At 38.6% G+C, this 23,519-nt stretch overlaps 1 protein-coding gene across 1 annotated transcript in view; it reads right to left on the reverse strand.

The window, feature by feature from the left end:
* Window positions 1-7,661: 7,661 nt before the first annotated feature.
* glrbb (glycine receptor, beta b) overlaps window positions 7,662-23,519 on the reverse strand; it is a 36,142-nt gene continuing 20,284 nt past the window's right edge. The window contains exons 5-10 of the mRNA XM_015950839.3: window positions 20,186-20,412; window positions 19,004-19,086; window positions 18,554-18,694; window positions 15,820-15,972; window positions 12,300-12,592; window positions 7,662-8,722 (exon numbers count right to left, since the gene is read on the reverse strand). Of these exons, the coding sequence (XP_015806325.1) occupies window positions 8,429-8,722; window positions 12,300-12,592; window positions 15,820-15,972; window positions 18,554-18,694; window positions 19,004-19,086; window positions 20,186-20,412 (1,191 nt within the window). The 3' untranslated portion in view covers window positions 7,662-8,428. The remainder of the gene's footprint in view (window positions 8,723-12,299; window positions 12,593-15,819; window positions 15,973-18,553; window positions 18,695-19,003; window positions 19,087-20,185; window positions 20,413-23,519) is intronic.

Genomic DNA, 23,519 nt, shown 5'->3' on the forward strand with positions numbered 1-23,519 from the left:
TTCTCATCAGTGCCTGGCATGATATCTTCATCTGCTCTTCAGTCATGTCTGTCATGGTTCATGATGTTAAGCTTTGCTGATATGTATTGATATATTAAATACATATGACATGAAATAAACCAGGTTCTCTCTGTGAATGTAATGTACTCTAAATTTTATAATCCCTGCATTATCAGCCAAATTATAAGATTGTCCGTTTTCAAGATCAAATATAAAGAAATTTAAAATAGGCTTAAAATATCTAACCAAGTCAATAACAATCCTCTAACACCAGTGTCATCATGCTATAGGAAAAACAGTGGCAGCTTCACATTCCTGAGATTACCGCTAATCCATCGATACCAAGTTTGTCCTGGTCCATGACTGGGAAGGAGCTGAAATATCCACACAGAGTGAACCTGTTTTTACTGCAAGGTCTGCGAATTAATTGGCGGCGGCCGCCCGCGATAATAATTCTGATTAATATATATATATATAAATTTATTAGTGTTATCACTGATAACAGTAATTAATTTATATTTGATCTTGATGGTGAAACTAAAGGCGTTTAACACTTTCTTTCTTCTTTCTTTCGGTCTTTATTTTGGTTTATAGCATTAACATAAAACATTTTTTTTCAAACAAAACAATATTAACAATTTGAATTTAAACCAAAAAAGGAATAGGCAGAAGCAAAGCTTATTTTAGCCTACCCTATTTTCCACCTAAGATACATAACCAATATACATTTCTTTTATTTTCCCCAATATAAATAACCACAATGAAAATTCATTAATGTCTATACTTACTTTTCATACCCTGTAAATATGTGACACTTTACACCTGCTTTAAACTTTAGTAAAGAAGTACATTTCTTCAAATCATCATCTAACTCATTCCACAATTTCACACCAAGAATGGAAACACATCTTGATTTCACATTAGTTCTGGCTTTTACACATTCAAACATAAATACACCTCTGAGATTATAATGATCATCTCTTGGTTTGAAATAAACTTTTATGCAATTTGGGATATTATCATTAACTACTTTATGAAGAATCTCTAAGATTTTTACTTTAATAATATCTCCTAATTTTAGCGTTTTAGTTTGAATAAATAGATAATGGGTTGGTTCGAGGTATCCCAATTTATTAACTATTTTAATCGCCTTTTTTTGTAATTTAAATACAGTCTCAACACATGTTTTACTGCATTTCCCCAAGCCTCTGCACAGTAAGACAAATAAGGCATAACTAAAGAGCTATAAATTAAAAACAAGGCTTTTTTATTTAGTACATCACTAGTTTTATAAAGTATAGCAATAGATTTAGACACTTGCCGTTTGATATATTCAATGTGTGGTTTCCAACTGAGTTTACTATCAATAATCACACCTAGGAATTTAGTTTCATGTACTTGTTCAATTGGGACTCCATTTAAATACAGCTTAGCACCGTCATTGTCCCTTTTCCCTGAAAATATCATAAATTTGGTTTTATTTTCATTTAGTGATAGCTTGTTGTAATCAAACCATTTTTTAATTGAATCCAATTCGTTTTCAACCTCTTGTAATAATTTACTCATATCTTTTCCCATACAAATGAAATTTGTATCATCTGCAAACATAATAAATTTTAACCGAGACGATACAGAAAAGATGTCGTTCAGGTATAGGTTGAATAATTTCGGTCCGAGCACCGAGCCTTGCGGTACACCACATATTACTCTTTCAAGCTGTGAATCTATATCATTAACATTAACATATTGAAATCTACTGCTTAAATAACTTTCAAGCCATTGATTGGTTTTACCACAAAGACCATAGTATTCACATTTCTTGAGCAGGTATGTGTGATCAATTGTATCAAATGCCTTACTCAAGTCAATCAAGACAGCCACTACATTAAGTTTTTGATCCACTGCTGTTGCAATCTGCTCTACCAAATCCATAACTGCTAATGAGGTTGAACGATTCTTCCTAAACCCATACTGATGGTCATTTAAAAGATCAAACTTGTTGGTAAATGCTTCAAATCTAATTACAAAAAGTTTCTCAAGTATCTTTGAAAACTGTGGCAGTAAAGAGATATGTCTATAGTTACAAGCTAATCATTTATCACCACTTTTATAAATAGGAATAACTCTGGCTATTTTCATTTGTTCAGGGACTGTGCCACTTGAAAAGGATTTATTACAAATATAAGTAAAAGGTTCAATAATGCAATGGATAACCTCCTTGATGAGAGACATATCCATCCCATGAAAATCTAAGGACTTTTAACTTTTGAAACTATGTACCGCTTGGATCACATCACTTTGGCTTACACTGCTCAAAAACAATGTATTATTATTTTTATTTATTTCATGGTTAATGTCAACTTCTGGCAGCTTTTTAGCTAGATTAGGGCCAACATTCACAAAATATTTATTAAACTCATTTGCAATGTTCTTTCCATTTTTATTGTGAATATCTATACCTGCTTCTTTTGTATTTCTTATTAATTTATTTAACACGTTCCATGTACCTTTAATATTATTTTTGTGTTTTAGGAAAAGCTGATCATAATATTCCTTTTTTTTTTTTTTGCTTCCTTATTATTGTAGTTAATTTGTTTTTATATTCCTTATACCTTTTTTCTTTTTCCTTTGTTGGATTTTTTAGAAAATCCAGATACATTGATTTCTTTTTCTGGCAAGCCCTTTCCAATCCCCTAACAATCCAGGGTGGGGACCTTTTTTTTAAGATTGCTTATGATATTTTAGAGGACAATGTCTATCATAAGCTCCCAAAAATGAACACTGAACACCTAACATGAATGCAGCTTCTGAGAGCTAGCTAATATCAGCTAAAACTGTGTTCTGCTGCTCACCTTCCTTCTTGAAGAACCTAGTCAATACTTGCTTCTGTTCAATTAACTTTTTCTCCTTCTCCTTCTTTTCTTTTCTTTTCTGGAAGCCAGATTTCCCTTTCTTGGGAAAAGACATAACTGACTCTCCTGCCTCCAGCCAGTCCAGCTCTGGCTGTCGGCATCTGCGATGTCTCATAGCTGTACATGCGGCCGTGCAGCCCCTGGCCGCTGGTGTGGACTAAACCACTTTGCACATTTTTAAGGGGTGATAGATGCCTCAGAGATTATTCAGTTATTATTTTTAAGGCGAAATTCTGTTTCTTAACCTCTTTATCCAGGTAAAGAGACGTTTATTAAGACATTAAGTAAGTTGGGGGGAAAAAACAACAACAATAAAACATTTTTATTCAAAGCTGTCTCAGGGCCCCTCCCTGCAGTGGGCCCTGGGTAAACGGTACCCTTTCCCCCCCCAGTCCGACGCCCCTGCCCTTTGATAAACGTTTGGTTGTTGACAGTCATTGCAGCTGCATACCAATGCACCAACAAATGTACATAACCTTTGTTGTCCATTCACCCCTCGGTCGATCTGGCCAAATTACTTCCCCGAGGCACACCTTCTGCTGCAACATTCTCCTGCTAAATTTGTTGGTTTTATTTATTTATTTATTTATTTATTTATTTATTTATTTTTTGCCCATCACTAACAGGTTTTTGTTGGTGTTTCATTTATTTATTATTTATCTATTTATTTATTTATTTTTTCATTTAGACCTCCTTCTATCATAAGGTACTAAAATATTACACATATATACCTGCTAAGTTAATGAGGCTTGCTGGTATCTCAGCTGGAATGCTACTTAAGGACAATAATTCCTCCAGGTAAAATCTCCTTTTGGATAAACTTCGTATTGGATTGTTTTTTTTTTAATAGTTTCATATAGTCCAGAGCCATGCCTGTTGGTTACTTGAAACTGACTTTAGATGTGAATTGCACAATAAATTGGGTGTTTGCCCACCTCACTTTCTTCCTGTTAACTGGGATTAGCTTCAGCCCCATATTCAAAATAGACAAAAATGGCTGTGCACATTTACGTTGTTATTACAACTGATAAGAAAATAATGTAACTCAATGTTAAATGATTCATATTTTCCAGTCTGTTTCCTCTGATTTCACACACAATAAGCTTCTCTGTCTCTTTGATATTTCACATTAGCATTATTCACTTTTTTCTCTTGGTCGCCTATCTACTTGGGATTAAACCAACTTCAGTCATGAGGTCCACTTGTCATGGGGGTGTTTCAGATTATTCCAGTCTGACTGGAACTAAGCTTTTTTCCAATTTAACCTCTTGTTCTATTAATACCGTTAAATTTGTTCAGTCACTAACGTAATCTGACTCAGTTGGAGCTAATCTGTCTGCGAGATAATCTCAGAGATGATAACAAGTTGGGAGTGTTGCAACTTATTTTGTGCCAGGTCTGCAGATGTACGAGATATCGTTCTGAAATTCTCTTTTAGCAGTTTTGGGAGTCTAAAATATTCCCTCACAGGAGACTTGAAGCACTTCCTCGGTGGAAACGGAACAGTCCCAGTGGTTGTTGATGCTGGTTCTGCTGCGTTGGTTGCTTCACTTTCGCTTTGGTCTGCTAATTGTTGTTATTATTTTTATTTTTTTGCAGTGTTGGAGACGTCTTTACAGTGAGTTAGCCGTAGAGTTTCACACGGTGGTTAATAATCAAACCAGTTAATCCTTGCAACCTTACATGGAAGTGCCAAAATTGTAGTTCCACTCTCATCCGCTAGGGGCTGGCACCGGAAGTGAGCAAATCTTCAGTGACTCCCATGTTAAAAATGGCAAATTCACAGCAGAAATAAACATGTTTATAGCCTGGTTCAAAGAAGCATTTTAGATCCAGTTTACATTCATTACAACTCCGAGGAGGTGAATTATTTTGCAAATCTTTAGTTTACGTGTTTCAATTACGAATAATTGGACTGACAGGTAGCATGAGCATTAGAGCCACATCAGGACTAGTGCTAGCATCTAGCTCCAGGGTAGGCCTCAGCCTGGGAATCGTGTTAATTTATGTTCAGTCATTTTAACTCTAACCTTAAGTTGTGTCCTCTGTGTACTCGAGTTTGGATGTTTATCATGGAATCATTTGGACAAAGTGGGCAAGCAAGTGGGTATTGACTGCACTAAGAGATCATTCAAAAAGGCTCTGCTTCACTTTTAAGAGTAAATACATTTGTATTCACTTCTGAGATCCTCTGAGCATAATCCAGTCACCAGTTGGTGCTCCACAGCAAAGAACAATAACGTGGAAAAAAGCAAAAAGAAGGCTGGAGCACTCAAAGTAACAAAAATATTTAATAAGTACAAGCACAAAAAAGGACTAACGTTTCAACACCTATTTGTGTCTTCATTGGGTTACGCTGATGAGTAGTAAATTTGTATATCTGTACTTTATTAGATGAATGGGGGGGAATTCTGTGCATTTGCATGCATTTATCATAACACTGCTAAGTCGAAGATGTGTTGAAATATAACGTGTTGGTGTGGCTGCTGGGTAACGAAATTAGAGCAAGGTAAGCTGACCGAGGATAGTGGAGGCTTTTGGGCTTCGCTGGTCCGCCACAGTCAAAGTTCTGCGAGGTCGCCTTTGCACAAGAGAGGTTAGCCGGGTTTTGGTACTGTCTTTCCCTTTAACAGCGGGGGCCTGCGCTCACATTTCTGTGAATCTTCCACTCCATTCATTCGAAGACAGCCCAGCGAGGCAGGCGCCCGGCTTCCCTTGTCTCCCAGCTGGAAGTGCCTTCACTGAAGTCACTCAACCACGATTTTCCTCACTAAAAACACCTGCAAACCTTCACTTTTAGCATGTAGCTAATGTCGCTAAAGTTATATATGACCTTGGTGGAGGAGCAGAGCATGAGCTGACGCAAGCAGCCAGGGCGCCCGGATCCGATTGCAGCGGTCCGTATTATAGCTCCACAGGCGACCAGCACAACTACAGCATTGCACAGAAGCCAGACAGCTGCACAGGTTGGTTGACCCAGAGCTCTGTCTTACCAACAACAGCCTTACGTCGTGAGTCAAGATGGGTGAGTCCGTGAATGCTAAGTGACAGTGTGAAATAGATCTAGCAAGCTTTTCAAATCCTAATGTGTCTCCTATCTTCTATCAGAAGCTAATGCAGGAACCGGTTGTAGGAGACTATTTTCACTCTGCATATTAAACTCAGAGTGACCAATCAGTTTCAAAAATAATAAGTAAAAATGGTTTCTCACTAAAGGACCTCTTTGGACTTTTACTGTACTTATGCAATGCCACATGTTTGATCTCAAAACTAAATCTGTTCAATTATTTAAACTTTCATGATCCAGGCAAAACAACCCAACAGAGCTGAAGATATTTTTAATAAACAGTTTGATGCAAACACCAGACACAACACTGTTATTTTCTGTCTCTCCAAACACTCAACAGACTCTGTCCTCTCCTCTAAAAGCACAACACTGATGTGCTGAGACCTTGTTCGCCATAAATGAGCCTCCAATAAGTCCTGTGACCTACCCTCCCCCCACTGCGGCTCTGCTAATCATCGCCTCCACTGTGGTTGTCTTTGTGGGTGGGGTGGAAGCCTGGTGAGAAGTCTTGTTGGATTAGAAAGGACCCTGTTTGATAAAGGTTACTGCACTGTGGTACTAGCAGGGTGCTGGGGGTGTGTGGGTGGAGCTTACACACTCACAAACACACATGCGCGCAGGCACACACACACGCACAACCGATTCTTGCATGGATGCATGAGTCACACATGTGACAAGGACTACGTTTGAGACGTCCACTGTCCATTTGTTTCTGATTCATTCATTAAATATTTTAATATTGTTTCTTTTCATCACTTGTGGCTCATTAGTTTGTGCGTTTTGCCAGTTTTATATCAAATTAAAACGTAACACCTCATCATTGTAAATGGTTTTCACATATTTGCTTTAAATGCAGGTTTGACAGTGAGATTTATTCTGTAAACTTGCATTTTGGTATAAAGGAGAGCTCCACCTATCTAGTGCCACTTCAGTAGACAATCTTTGCAGAACTTGCATCATCTCCAAGGAGAATGTTTTTTTTTTACTCCTCATTCTAATATAAATATTGCCATTAGGCGGCACTGCAATGCAAACTCTGTTACTTAGGATTGAATAAGGGCTGAAATGAGTGCTCAGATCAGCCAAAAATACCCACCAAGTTATTTGTTTGTTATGATTTGCAGAACTTATACCTCCGTTGATGACTCGTGCTTCATATTTGACTGAAGAGGCTTTCTCTAACTCAGTCTTGCTGTCGTTTGGCTTCGACTCCGTGTCGTGGGGCGATTATTGGAGTGTCAGACAAAAACTCGCTGCAGTGTCTGTAACCATGGCAGCAACAGCAGAAGCAATGAGCCTTGTTTTCACACTTTAAACCAACAAATAAGACATAAAGAAATCCCATTATCGGCAGCTTTGCTCTCATCACTAATTGATCATTGACTTATCGCTTTGTTTGTTATGAATTTAATATCATGCTGAGATCAAGAAATGTGTTTCACATTTGAAGACTCTTAATGATAATCACAGGGTCATTAAAGCAGCTTTATGTGAACAAGCGGTGGCTGATTTTGCGGCCTGTTAGAGGTTAAGTAACTATTGTGACACGTGGCGACATACAGGACAGAACAAAAAGAAACAAGTTGAACATGAAGCTGAAACTTTGGTACTGAGTCTGAATCACAAGCACCGTAAATAAAACTCACTTTATCACAATAAAACAGGACATCTACTCTGAAGTGTCTGAGTCTAGTTTTTATTAACATCAAATGGTGAAAAGTCATTTGATTTTTGATTTTCTTTGTAAATATCACAAATACGTGGTCACAGCTCAGTGGTGACCCATACGCACAGGATACAGGTAGGAAATGTCGATACTGGTGGGAGAAGTGGCAGTGTTACATAACCATCCGGACAGGAAGAGGACACTTTTACTCATCCACTTATCTCATCAAGAGCAAAGCATAAGAACAGTAGTATTTCATAAATATTTTATGTACATTTAAATCTTTAAATACATGCAGTATTTTCAACATGCTAGGCAATTACAATGTATAGCTTTGCAATGAAGCTAACACTTAAAGATTTAAAGTTTAAATCAAACAGCAACTGAGCAGGGCAAATGAAAAACATAATAACAGCTATATGATTTTTTTTTAGTATATGTGCATCTATAGCTTTGCTCTTTACATAAAATCTTTGTGGATTTGTTTACATCTCAGTCATTCACATTTTTTAAAGCAATCCTGTTCATCTCTCTTAAGAACCACTTTTGATAAATAATTTCAACATAAGATACGATTTATTATATTTTAGGAAATATGAACATCAATAAAGTTCTTTTTAAAATATAAATAGATTGTTTTTATTGAAGGAAGAACACATAGTATTTTAATTCTTTTCTCTGGAGAAACTGTAAAGGTCACATCCCTCTTCGCCAACTTTAAAACCAAAGTCTGATCAGTTGGAATTCACATAATGGGAGAGGAGAGGTAATAACGCAGGATAATCACAAGTATATGGACCAGTAAATCACATTAAAGAAGAGGAAAGAGAACGGGAAGAGGGCTCTGGAGTACAGATCGACTCTTTTGGCGGCCGAGGGGATGACTGGTTTTGGGGGAGGTGGTTTCTTGTTCTTTACCGTGGATTTCCCAAAACCAGCGCCGGTCTCAATGGGCTTGCCATAGCAGTCAAAGTTTGACAGTTCAAAGTCTCGTGGGAGAGAGCCCACAATGCTGAAGTCATTGGTCCTCAGGTCTGATTTGGATGTGCAGACCTTCTTGCAGCGGGTCTCAGCAACCTGAGAACCAGAAAGAGGAGATTACTACAATAGAGCTGTATTTTTTTTTATGAAAAACAAAGTTTGCTTAAGACTCATAAGCAAAGAATTGCAGCTTCTGAGGTCAAACTGAAGTTATGTAAAAATGCTTGAGTAAATTACTTTTTGTAGCTAATTATCAGTGATCAAAATTTAATTAATTTCAAATTTACCATACAAGCTGCCTTATGTTAGACATAAATCTAGCAAAACTGTGTGCTTGAATAAAAGTGTTGCCCTGTTACCCAATGGGGCATTTTAAAGCTAGTGCACAGTTGAGTTAACCCATCTGCAGTTAGAGATTAACTCCTTCTGCACATTCTCTCCTCATGGCTGCCTGCCATTAACCTCTGCTCCTTCAGCACAATCTGCCACTCTACTTGTTCAGAAGTCGAAATTAATATTTTCCTCGCTGCTCGTCACCTGAGCCCCACCAACTCCTGCACACCTGCAACCCGTTTTAATGTTTGTCATCTTATAGTGCAGCTTTTCTCACGTGTGCTTCTGAGTTTAACATTCAAGGTTTGGGCTTTGAAGTTTCTGCAGAGCTGTTTAATGTTTCCCTACTCTTCCTTAGACTTTGTCTTTTGCAATTTACTGACTACATCTGATATATTTGTCATATTAAATCGGAACAAAAATCTTTCAAATGTCTTTCTTGGCATAAAAGATGAATTGTTTGTGGTAATGTACATGCAGTCTGCCTCTTCAATCTAGCAAAAGATGACACTCTAGCAAAAAAAAAAATCCTAAATAATTTGTTTGCAAATGGAAAATAACTATTTATGCTGATTTGTGGAGTTGGAACAACAATTATTATCTTCGGATTCCTCTCTGAGCACAGCTGTGCCTTCAACAGACATGAAGAAATGTAATCTATAGATGCTATAAGGAGATAGGACCACAACAGATGGTGCCAGCCTTCGCTGACAGGGCTTCTTTGGCATGCGCACACACACTCACAGCGAACACACTGCTTTGGCACAATGCTTTCTGCAGCCCGTTATTCTCAACCATCACAACCTAATTTCTGAATTCCATACTAATTTGCAATGTTATCTTTAATACAAAGTTCATTGTGTAAAGCATACATTTGTGGACAGAGCATTTTGAATATTGGATTAGCTTAAATTTACTGTTGAAATAATATTTTAAGAAAACTTAGAGTCTGTTTTTCTATAAACTAAAGTTCAATTCTTTGAATGACTTACAAATCATGATTTCAGTATTCTCACATTTTCTCATTTGATTTTGATTTCATCATTCCTGACTTTGTCTTCCATAATCAGAATGCTCACAACATCCTTCTTGTACTTTAACATCTCATTCATCTTCATCTAAATGGGGTTTGGCCATCAAAGGAAGTGAGAGTCCTTTGAATTGGCCAAATATTATGCATGGCACTTCCTGCTACTCACTATGAATTTAGTAGCCAATTATTTGTTGCAGTTCAAGCTATCCAACACATTATGTGTTGTGCTGTGTTGGGCTCTTGCTGGATTTATCTTAAAGGGTAACATAATAACCCTGGCTTTGTAGAAATGAGTCAGATCTATGATATGCTGTCTTGCTCCCCTTTAAAAATGACAACAATGTCTCTAATCAGTCAAGTTGCAGGTATTACAAACATTCTTATGTAGGGACTCCTCGCATGTTGCCTGTTTTCTTATTATTTGGTGGAAAAAAGAAATCTCAATGCTTCGTTACATGATTAAATGTGAATACTCAAGTTATATGAGAGCATGTAATATTGTGATTGTAGGATTTTGTATAAAGAGGCAGAGACATTTAAATTAGAATTCTTAGGACAATTCTTGTCTTTAAATGAACAAGACTTTAGTAAAACTCTAAAAGGGCTGTTTAAACCTGATGTTTGGACAGAATTCAAAGTGATAAATCACCTCCTGCTTTTTTAAAGGAACAAAGACTTCTGGAGACAAAATTAGACTTTCTATGTTCTCAACAGAGTTGCCAAATACGGGTGTTCTCTCTTCTGAGGGGGTCATGTGACCCCTCTGAGTACCACCCAGCCTGCTCTGTAGCACACGATCTTATGGCAGGTTTAGGCTGAGGTCATCTGGAAAATTCCTTTCATCGACTTCACCAACAGCCTGCTGGGTGGGCATGTTCTAATCAGACTATGGATGCTCACTCAGTGAAGTCATTAGGATCCTTCAAGCTTCATTATTTGATTTGGTTTTGACAATAAAACCCATTTACACCTCAGTGGGGTGAACCCAAATGGGCTTTGGACAAACACAGACTCAGGAGAAAATTGATCTCAATTAGGGACATGATTAGAGCAAAGCATTCCTGATGAACTGGACAAAGGTGTCAGATGTGGACTCTGCTGAAGCAAATCTGTGTTTCCATTACACAAAATATTAATTTTAAAGACATATTGTTCAAATCTGCATTTATATTTGTGCAGAAGCACCTGGACCAGCACAGACAAGTCTGCCGCTGCAGAGTGGCATAACATGGCAGGATTTGGAGTCTTACCTAATGACATCTTGCCTCAAATTGGACAACAGCAACGCGACTCTACCACTGATTCTATTTGCTTTGCAACACAGATGTTTTATCTCCACAAATGACACAAACCTGGAGGATGTAAAGTTGCTAATGCTAATGGCTTCTCCATGGCCTCACCAAACTCCTCCCACGCCCGAGATTTTGCCTCGGCAAATACCACTGCTGCACCCCGCTTGGCTATCCGGTACCCATCCGCTGCCTCCGGAGACCCACAGACCAGCCACGCCCTGTAGGCCTCCTTCTTCAGCCTGACGGCTCCCTGAACCTCGGGTGTCCACCAGCGGGTACGGAGGTTGCCACCACGACTAGCACCGGCCACCTTGTGACCACAGCTAGCAACAGCCGCCTCAACAATCGCAGAGTGGAACAAGGCCCACTCGGAGTCGATGTCCCCCCACTGCTCTCGGGACGCGGTCAAAGTTCTGCCGGAGGTGGGAGTTGAAGACCGTCTTAACAGGTTCTTCTGCCAGGCGTTCCCAGCAGACTCTCACTATGCGTTTGGGTCTTACTGGGTATTATTATTGTTATTATTATTATTGTTGTTATTATCATTATTATTATTATTATTATTATTATTATTATTATTGAGAACCAAATTTCCTGACTGAACAAACACTTCCCTGTATTTGTTGCTAGCAGTGGTGATACAACCAGTTTTTAAACTTATGACGGCAATCATATTTTTTACGACACCATCATTTGGATAGAGGTTTACCCCTAATAAATTAATCATTTGAAAACTTTAATTTGCATGTATTCAGATTGAATTTTTCAGAGATATTGAAAGTTAATTTCATGTTTAAGCAATATGTATGGGAGAAAATACTTCTTTTAAAGAATTGTAGATGCTGTTGCTATCATGACTATAATTTTAAGTAAAATGAACAAATGTTACTAACTATGAAAGTCTGATGAAAGTGATGCGCTTTAACGCAAAAACAATTATGGCGGAAACTACTGTTACCTAACACACACACACACACACACACACACACACACAAGTTTTCAAAGCAAGTTCACTGACATGCAGGGTGCTGACATGAAGTGGGGTCCCTCCAGTCCCGTTGACGGTGTTGTTCCGGGCAGTGGGGCTTTTTCCTGCAGCCTTCTCCTTGGATGCTATCCTGGCCTTCTCTGCCTCAATGTGCTTTGGGCTGTTTAGCATTACTTGAACCACGGCATACTCCACCAGAGAGGCAAAACCAAACAGCAGGCAAGCAATTAGCCAGATATCTATGGCTTTGACGTAGGACACTTTGGGCAGCTCTGAAGCTAAGGAGGTGCACTCGGAGGACAGGGAGAGCACTGAGAGGATTCCTGTATGGAGGGAGAAATGATATAACATCATCAATACAGAAAGAGCATGGACGTTTGATATAACTCTGATACTTCAGTGCTTAAATATTAACAATCATTTCTAACAAATATCTGGGCTAAATTTGTCCATTTTCATTGTTGTTTTTAAGACTTATAAAAATAAATATTTGATAAAAAAAATTCCAAGGAATTCAACAAAAAATAATAAAATAAACAATAGAAATTGCACTGTGAGGGGCAAATTATCTATTTTATCTCCAGTGTACAAAACACAGATACATGGCCTTCAGTAGTAAAATGTTAACAAACTGTTCTTAGGAAAATAACTAGACTCCTGATTCATGGTTGACTCTTAAAGAGCTCCAAAAGCCTCTAATGAAATAAAAATTAAATAGTGTTTATATTTAATAACTTACATGATTGGGAGTTAAGAGATTTTTTTCCTGCACAAACAGATAATTCTTTCAGGCCAAGGTGAAAACAAAGTAATAAGAACCTTCATTCCACAATATTTCAACACTAATGAAGCACAGTTTGTAGGCCCTTCAGTTATATTTCCTGCTAGAAATAGCAACGCCTTTGAAGTGAGAGTTTTTGCCTGCATGCTTAAGTAAGGTCACACTTCTAAGAAAGGATTTTAACACTTAATGATTACTAATCAAAGATTCTCTTAAAGATTCACTTTCTTTTCTAGGAAAAACAAAAACGATGGGGACACAAAAATAGCTGTTTGTTCTTTTTAATTAAGATGTAACGGCATGAAGGTTCTCTGATTTGTGCCAAAGGTCACATTTGCCAAACACTAAATGAAAAACAAAAAGTTAACAAATAAATCCTTATGCACAAACACTCAAAATGAACACATAGATGCTTCAACACACACCTAAAGAGACAATAAGCGATGTTGAAACACACAAACCATACTGACCTGAGCTGACCTCATTTAGAGGGAAGTCAGAGGAGGCTTCCAGGAGGATTTGGAGTGATGATGGAATGAAAGAGCTGGTAAGTTGGAGCGACGACTGAGGTGAAAAGGAGGTGGTGGATGATGGAGATGGGATGGCAATGGAGTATCTTATCCATGCAGTCCTGCATGCACGTGCACACACACACACACACACACACACACACACACACACACACACACACACACACACACACACAGAGGTAACTGCATGATACTGTATGTGGATGACACTGACATATTACACACTGGTTGCATGGAAGGAGAGGGCATTAGGTGGAGGCGGGCCTTTTTTCTGTTTGCACAGTTATGTCTTTAATGCAGAAAATGCAGGAATGTTTTTGTATAAATGTCTGTAAAATATGCACTAATAGACATGAAAAATTCACACTAGTGTAATATTCTGTGTTTTAGAAATTAGTCTGCACTGATACTTTTTAGTTCAAATTAAGCAGTTATTTAGAATATAATGTGTAAAAAGATCCTTTTAAAGTTGCTTTTTTTATTTAGACATGGCATGGGTGCTTCAAATTCTTCTTAATGTGCCTCCTTTGTGCTTCATTTGTTTTCACAAATGAACTCTTCTCTTCTTCCTATGTGATGTACGAGGCTCACACAAAATGCTCTTTTTTTTTTACCCCCAAAGGTATGCTGTTTTCACTTTAATACTAACCAAAAAGTCCATATGAAGTTTTACAGTTGCTGCAATTGGCAGTCATTATGAAAATAAATACACATAATAGCCATTATTGTTTAGATGAAGGCTAAATAAGAAATGTATGTTCAGTTCAATTGTCAGGGAAGGTTCGTTTCGAGTGTTGTACATTTACTCCTGAAAGGGCCTTTTCCTAAAGCTCGGTTCACAGAGCAGGGATTTTTAAACAGTAGGCAGATTTCCGAAGCATGACACAAGTAACAAATAAAACAAAATGATCAATATACCGGTTTTGGTCATACAACAAGTGGAGTGCAGCATCACAGCTAAACTACACATTACACATGACCTGCTTTCACTGACAGACATTCCCTGCTCAGACAGGAAATCTCTGAAACTGGACTTTAAAATAAGCAAACATAGTGGAGAAAGAGCGTGCTGCAAGCTTCCATCCCCTCACTTTTTGACTGGCTAGACGTCAGGGGGCACATTCATTTGTCTTTGGATTTAGACCAAAAGAATCCAACGTGTTCAAAATCCCAGATTTTTGATCAGAGTGGTCCTGACAGTCATCAGAGTGGCCTAGAGTGCTCGTACCACACATCAAAAGGTAGGATTATCTGATAAGATTGTCTTTAAAGCCTTCATGGTAATCGTGGACAACCTTGATCATCCTGCCACGTAAACTCCACACACTGTATGTAGCTGTTAGCTTGAAACTCTCATCAGTGTTTCTGATTGTCTAAAAAGAAAATAACTGCAGATAGAATACTGATAATTCACAACACAAGAATAAACCAAGTACAATTTATTGAAACTAGCAATTCAGTGCAAATTATTGCTGTCTTGTTGAAAATCACAATTCCCTTTATTTTTTTGTATTTGCACATCTGCAGATGAGAAAGACTCAACTTTATTATTAAACATAAACCTGAACCAATTTCCAACATTATTTATAAAGTGCTTTTGAACAACAGTGGTGGCTATGTGTCTATCTCTGCTCAGTTGCCTAAACACCTGCAATTTTATAGATTACCAGTGAATGAAAGGGAGACCTTTGCTGCAATTTGTCATTTTTTTTCAGATACCCACTTGCTAAAAAGGACATTCCCAATTCCTTTATACTGATTTTTTAACAGAAAAACTAAAACAGTGTACTGTACACATGAATGAATATTTTAAATTCCTGGCACACCTTGTATTTTTTTTTCGTCCTACATTATATGAGTGCATCACTCCAGTGTAGAGGGTCCCATCTGTCCATTACAGATAGGTGTTGTGATTTATCACATATCCAAAAATATTGACCACTGCACCATGGCTCACTGACAAAATCATTCATGGTGTCAAAGTGATTGATGCTGCCATAATGAAAATGACTGAAGCAACAATGTCGGTGATCCTGAAAATCTAACTTTTAAAAACAATGTTTTTGTTCTTTCTGGTCTTTTTCCATTCATGTCATAAATCCTCTTAGATCTGTTTACTTCACTATAGTACTCACTTCATTTTACTTCCAAGATGGAAGAGATTGTCATTTTTTAAAATAGATTTTCTATACTAGTAAACATCAGTGGTACATGGAGGAATTGTTGAAATAATCCATACCCAAAGGAACTCTGGCAGCACTCGCATCAGGGTTGATCCAGAAGGACAGCCAGGAAAGGACTACTATAAGCAGCGTGGGGGCATAAACACCCATCATGTAGAAGCCAACTTGTCGCCGTAGGGTAAAGATGACCTCCACACAAGTGTAATACCCTATGGGAGAAAGAAAACAATCCTAAAATATCATGATGACAATGTTAATCACAGATAGTAATTCTTTTTTTAAATAATCTACAAGTTAGACGAGTTAGAGCACGGTGAAGAATCTACACAAGAAACAAAATAATAGAGGTCAAAGCAAAAGGTTCTGTTTAGAATCCTCTACGAGCACAGCTGTATGGCGATTTCAGAATATCTCTGAAACTACCTATTTTGGACGTGTTTGGTCCAAGCCTTTGAAGCTGAAACATAAAAGGATGAAGAAACCGAAGCCTGTAGATTCAGTCATCATTAGAAAGATGGTAGCTGCAAGGTTACATCTTTTATTTAATCTGCCTCTTTTACCACAAGGACAAAGGAAAATGAAGCTAGCCAAACCAACAAAATAAAGAGAAAAGAGCAGATAGAGGAAAGAGATTTAGAAGAAGAATGTATTTGCTTCTTCTTCAGCGATGTATGGCGGACTGACCCGTTGACTTACATCCATGGCCAGGGCTGGACTGAGACCAAAATTCAGCCCTGGCATTTCTATGAATCGTCGGCCCTCAGTCGGCCCTCCCCATTGGGAGAGCGGTGGGGGTGGGGGGTGTTGCTCTAGGCCGAATGCGAGATCTAATATGGACTGGGACTCAAACTACAAGCAGAGCCAGACCGCTGCGACCGGGAGCCCTGGCCTTCCAGATCAGCTCATTCTCCACAGGCGGAGATCAGCGGGACATTAGCTACATGCTAACGTGGTAAAACAACTCCTACGTTATCGCTCTTCCACATTTTTCTTGCTAAAAATGCCTGCAAAATCTCTGTTAGCTTCGGGTTACCATGTAGCTAATGTTCTGCAGATCACCAACTGTGGAGTAGTGTCGGCCCAAGCTGGGCAAGCAGCCCACTTGAATAAGCGGCCCACTGGGACACTGCCAGAATGCCAGATAGGCCAGTCCACCCATGTCTATAGCGCTAAGTATTTTATGTGTTTGTTATCGAATTGCATGTGGACACAGTTTGAAAGACAGCCGTAGATCCCGCCCCACAACTGAGAGCCATCAATGAACCGTGGCCAAACTATAAATCCACATATATAGGATGGCTTGCCAGGCTAGGAGACTTAAAAACCTTAACTGAGCTTTAATATACATTATTTATGGAAAGAAACCTCCATACTTTCTTTATTGTATGGTAAGTAGCAGTCCAATTCAAGTAACATTTTCAACCGCCCTAAATGAAAGGTATTAAATAGACAGCCATGAACCTTGCATGTATCTTTAAAGGAGTGTTGCTGCTCTGAGCTGTGTTTCAACAGGATGCTCCAGTGGATGGACTGAGGCAATATTTAATGAACCCTGAGATCTCTGAAGCTTTTATTTAGGAAAGAAGGGCTGCCTGTGTCATGAAGCAAGCTCAAACCAGTTTAGAACAGAGATGATCTCTGTGTCTGGCCAGGTAGCCATGGAAACCAGTTAAAAGCCTGACTCATGAGCTGTGTGCTGTTGAAGCATTAGAGCAGTGAGATCACAGCAGTTCTGCAGGCTGACAGAATATTTTTCATTCATCACGAATGTTAGTTTGCACCCATAAAGGCTGAAAATGTGACATTAAACCAGGATTTTTGTTTGTTTTCTTTCTTTTATTTGTAATAATGGTTTTAGTTTAGTTAACATTGTGCAGTCTTTGGCAGTTTCTTCTTTCTTCAATAAGAATACAAAAACCAATATAATGATGCAGTAATTATTTATTTTAATTTTTTTAATTAATCTTTTAGCATGGCAAAAGCACCCAACTCATTTGCTAAACCTTAAAGGGATCTGCGTTTAATTAAAGGGAAATTAAATGAATGTGTTACTGTGCCTGAAACACTTAGTACACTCTCTTTATTCCATTTCCTACACCACTTCATAACACTAATAGAGCATGACCAGTAATGGCTTCTTTTCCTGCATTTACTTGATACCAGTGGCATAAAATGTAGGAGACTGTAGCATTGGTCATCTTGATACCTTTTTGCAGATCTGACATATCAAATAACATTATTAGTTTACAGCCAATCTCCTTTCAGATGGAGATTTGTTTCATAGCTATTTTAGATTTGAACTGAGTAAAGGGAACTACGACTCTCAAAACACTTTAAATAATAAGCTGCCTTGTCAGATCAGTTGAAATGGCAAAGGAAAGATACTGTTCTTAGCTCTTCAAAGCCAAAAATCTCTAAGTAAAGTAAAGCAGATTGAGTAAATCTTTCTGAAAACATGTCTTGTCTAAAAGACCAAACAGCACACCGCCTACATGACTTCTACAGCTCAGAAACTTAGTACCACTAAACCTAATTTTGCCCTCTAAAATTTTACACCCTTTGAATTGGTAAATAAACTTCCTTCTGCTAAAGCAACTGACATCTTAATAGGCAAGGGATCCTCTTCAGGTTTCATCTTTGTAAATAAATAGTTTCATTTAGTTCAGAGGCCCGTTCACATTTGTTTAGGAGAGGAACCCTCACTTGTGAGGCTCTAACTGTCTTTATGCTTTCGTGTGTGTGTTTGTCCAAATGGCAATGTATGCATCTGACTGTTGTTACTGACGTTACCTGTTCCTTCATAGAACTTAGTGCAGTTTCCGTAATCAATGTCTTCTTGTCTGATGTCAAACTGTGGAAGAGCGATAGCGTCCATTTGCACAGGGTCTCCTGTCTGCCACATGAACTGCAGGTCATCTGTTGTGTAGCCAACTAAAAACAAAAGTGTAAAGAATACAGGACTGTCACATTTGTATTAAAACACATCGTACACAGAAAAAAAAAGTGTTCAATGTATTTTCAGAACACTTGAAAAGTCCAGAAACTGTGCATCTTGTGAGCCTGATTTAGCATTAGCTGGTAATGGTTTAGTAAACAACAAACAATAATTAGTTGCAAGGCTCTAAAACAGTCAGCTTGATGTGAGCAGTAAGTTATCTTTTTACACCCAAACTACTGTACATAATAACAAGTTAATAATTGGAGATTATAATGGCTTCTTCTTTAAAAGAAACAACTTACAGCTTTCAAGTTGCATTTTACACCTCTGTGTGTCCATTGGAAACAAGGTGAGATCCAGAGGGCAAGAAAGTGTGATGGACAATCTGAAGGAAAATAAATAAAGCACAAAAAAATAAACGGCTTCATGTGTGACTTTCTTATTGTTAACATGTTACAGAACGTGGTTGCTTAAAACAGTTGTGTTCAAAGTTATCCACAGTTTAATTATATGTGATTTTTCTGACTTGCAGCTTCAAGAATTGACAAAAAAATCTAAGGAAAGAAGACTTTCTTATAACACTGCACACTAAAATTAAATGAAATTAAAATATAAAAAAAGTGAAAAATAAAAACTCTACAACTGATTGGTAATCACAGGAATTGCATTATTTCAGATTATTTTTCTCTTTAACTTGAGGAAACTGCCTTTGAATTTAAAACCAGACAATAAAAACCTTTCTCAGTGGCCTAGTGGTAGAGTGTCCGCCCCGATTCCTGGTCGGGTCATACCAAAGACTTTGAAAAAATAGGACCCAATGCCTCACTGCTTGACACTCAGCATTAAGGGGTTGGATTGGGGGGTTAAACCACCAAATAGTTCCCGAGCGCGGCTGTGTCTGCAGCTCACCTCTCCCCCAGGGGATGGGTCAAATGCAGAGAACAAATTTCACACACACACCTGTGTGTGTGACAACTAATGGGACTTTAACTTTAACTTTAAAGTGCACCAGAACTGCTGAATTGATCATTTCTGACCTATGAACTATTTTCTTTTAGTGTCATTATTTTAAAACACAATGTTATAGTTGTTCTAATAAGACATAAGACACATGCTGCTGTCATTGGAGCCCCTTGCAACCATGAATTGAGTTACATGTTAGTTTGCATAGCAAAGAAATATATATATATATATATATATAAATATTTAATAAAGAAGGAAATAGTGGAATTTGAGGATACATTATAATATCTATTTTACATTTTTACAACTATTTTTATATCTATTTATAAAATTATCCTTTGAAGTTGATACAAAAGATTGATGAAGCAGAAATTAATCCAAATTAATAAACCAATAAATGAATGAACAAGATAATAAGAATAATTAGTGATCGATCAAACATTTAAGATGCTTCAATTGTGATGAATACATCTAGTTTGTAGTAAATCAAAATCTCAGTAATTAAATAAATCCATCAGTACCTCATGCTGATGAGAACATCTCCATTACGGAAGATGAACAGGAGAATGTTCTCCTGCGTAACATCATGGAAGTTGGCGCTCTTCTCGTTAGCAAAGAACAGGTCGGGTTTCCAGAGACATTTGAACATTTTGGGATCAACGGTAAGTGAATCTGATTTAAAGTCCTGCGGCAGCTTCAGCCTGGGGTCGTTCCAGCGCTGTCGTAGGAAGATGTTCACTCTGTAATCCTGTTGGACCAAAGTACAAACTATGTTATGTTTGATGTAAACACTTTTAACATGGGCTATTAGTTTTTCTAAAAGGGTTCATAAAGGCAGAAGTTAGTCTATTTATGTACATGAATATATTTTCTTTTCCAAATGGTCAATATACATCCCATACCACAGAAAAAATATATATATTTGGGAGAAAAGAAAGATTAAATGTGTTAAAATGCTGCTCAATTTCTGGCTGTGTGTGCAAATGTGTAATTCAAAAACAAACTTTAATGTTTGATGCTTTTATAATCACCCTGAAGATGGAAGGCGTGTGTAGATGGTTCATGTCTCATAAATCCCAGGGTGAATTTTAGTGAAACCTTCAGAACGTAATCATTAAATGTTGGTATATGCCTAGCCTGGCAAGCCAGACTAAAATATTAATATGTTATTTAGTCTGGCAACACTCCATTGATGGCTCTCAGTCATGTGGTGGGTGTTGTCTTTCAAACGATCTCCACATGCTACTGGACAATGAACAACGTGATGTGCTCACTGCAACAGCTGTAGGTAAACAAGGCAGTCTGCTGTTGAAGAAGGTGAAAATACATCCCTTTTCTAAATAAAAGACTTAAACACATCAATCTGCTAGTAAAGCCCAGGTCCAGATAGTCCAGAACTGATGTAAAATGTTAAACAAGCTCTCGCCATCTTGTTCCACTCCGTCACATCATCCTGCCCACCAGAAGAATATAGGGCCCTGATTGGCCCACAAAGTCAATAGTGTCGGTTTGAAACCCCTGTAAGGTTATGAAGTTCATTATTTTCAGCTCCACACAACTGCCCCTGTGCACAGTAACACCCGTGTTGAAAACGCCAAGGTCGGGTGTTCCTCAGACTGTTTACATTCCAGGAGAAGAGTCCGAAGGAGAAGAAGAACGCTTTTACTTAATCAAAGTACTTTATTTGTGATTAAAAAAATTAAGCAAAACATATGTTGATCAATAATTAATCAAGTGAATGATTTGTGGAATAAAGATGTCATGATTTGTGTTTAATGGAAACAGGACTATTGCACAGACAGACTGATCCTCATCTCCATAGAAACGCATGACACATTGTTCCAACCAATCAGAGCTTTCGGCTGCCGCAGGAGAATCTGGCTTGTTGACTTAAAGTATCCAATCCGCTTTACTAAAACGTATCAACAATTCAGAGATATAAAACAAGGCAACGCCATTTTAAGCTCAGTTCCATTTTGACTTCAGTTCTATTCACCGTCATCCTAAAGAAAAGCACAGCCTGGCCAGATGTGTTTTCTTCTTTAAACTAAGAACTGTGAAGTTGGAGATTTTCGTCGTTTCACAACCAGATGACATCCTTTCAAAATAAGAGCACCTGCTGACGCTGCCGATTGGTACAGGGGTCGACCCTTCAGATGGGCTTTGACGTGCTGCGACCGCTGCTTCGACAGCTCCAGTACACATCCGAGGTTCTTGGACCTGGCATTTCCTGATCTACCTGGGAGGCCCCCCACTGGGTACGTACACGGCAAAATAGCGGCTCATGTCATCACTTTATAAGCCTCGTGATATCTAGTCATAACAAAGACGACCGGATTCAATGACGTCAGCCTAAGGAGTCTGAATAAACCACACACACACACACACACGCACCAACACAACATCCAAATCCATTTTCATCCATCACAGAGTTAGTCCTGGTAGATTGTTTAAGAATTTATAATTAAGAAATTAACGATTCTCAAACGATCCCAACTCTCTCTCTTTTCTTGTCTCAAAGTCAATACAGAGTGTTTAAATGAACTCCCTGATGATAAAAACAACCTATTCTTCTGATTATAATAAAGTGATCTACTTACAGTGTATTAAAATACAACTCTAGATAGTTACATCACTTCAATTCCGTCACATATGGCGAGCCTAGCATGATATCTGCACAGTTTATTACACTTTGTGCCGATTTTGAGACATATTTTGGGATTTTGTCCAGTGTGTGAGTTCAGAATAGAAAGGCGAGCATTTCCCTCATTCAGCTTCTCAGAAAGGGGGGTGCACATTCATCACCCTCCGACAGGAGGCGCTGTTTCATCAAAACACCTTAAGTGCTGACGTGTGCTGACTGCCATTTTGAGGCCTACAGTTGAGGGTAAACATTTCTCCTGTTAATACGTTGGAACCGTCTGTTTATTGTTTGTCGCGGTGTTTGTGACACTGTGTGTATCCATTTGTGTAATCGGAGACGGAAGACTCCGTCGGAAATTTATTTCCGTTCAATAAGCGCCTGATCCACGCTGTTCCTTGCCGGAATACTCGTTAGCACCTACCGTAGCTTAACTTGCTAGGTAAACGCTGTAAGTCGGGTTATTACCGTAGAGCGATACTGCATCCAGATTGCGTACGCTGTTGAAACCCTTTTAACCACTGAGCGAGATGCCCGTTGGTTGATCGGGCAATTTTAAGACCCTGGTCGCTCCAGGGCGTTTGCTAGCATTAACCGAAGAGCTAACTAGCCACTCTCGGTGAGAAGCTCGGGAACGCGTCCCGCAAAGCTTTCAAGCCGTTCCGACGCAGCGATTCTGCGTCCTTTAATCCGCTAAACCTTCCGGTACGGAGTACTTTTAGGTAACGTTAGCGGCGGTTCTAAATAACGTTCCGGTGTTTAGAGTCGTGATTCTGCTACAGGGGGAAACACCGAGTGACGGACGGCGCATGCGCACAACTCCGCCATCTTAGGTGGCCCGACACGTAGCTCGACCGGCCATTTTGGGCAGGTCAAGGGCAATTGGCGTTTTGGCATTACTTAACGGTTTTGGCCTGACAGAAGAAAATAAAATAAAACTAAACTACAGTTCATTCATTAACCACTTTTACTTGTCAATACTTCTTCTATAGACATTTTAATTGAAGATGTCTGCAGCAGAAGCCAACCCTGGCTCACTAGGACGCCAGGTGATTTATGCCGTGGAAAGTGTAGTGGGAGAGTCAACTTTAAAAGAACACCAGTACGAGGAAGGTCTGGGGGGGTGATCCACTGATGACCTGCTAGAGTTACTTGAGACTACCGTAGGCCGTGTTCCCACATCAGGTAAGGCACTTGGAGCAAAAGAACGCACA

The sequence above is a fragment of the Nothobranchius furzeri genome, chromosome 1 (assembly GCF_043380555.1).
Source record: "Nothobranchius furzeri strain GRZ-AD chromosome 1, NfurGRZ-RIMD1, whole genome shotgun sequence".
Taxonomy (NCBI): domain Eukaryota; kingdom Metazoa; phylum Chordata; class Actinopteri; order Cyprinodontiformes; family Nothobranchiidae; genus Nothobranchius; species Nothobranchius furzeri.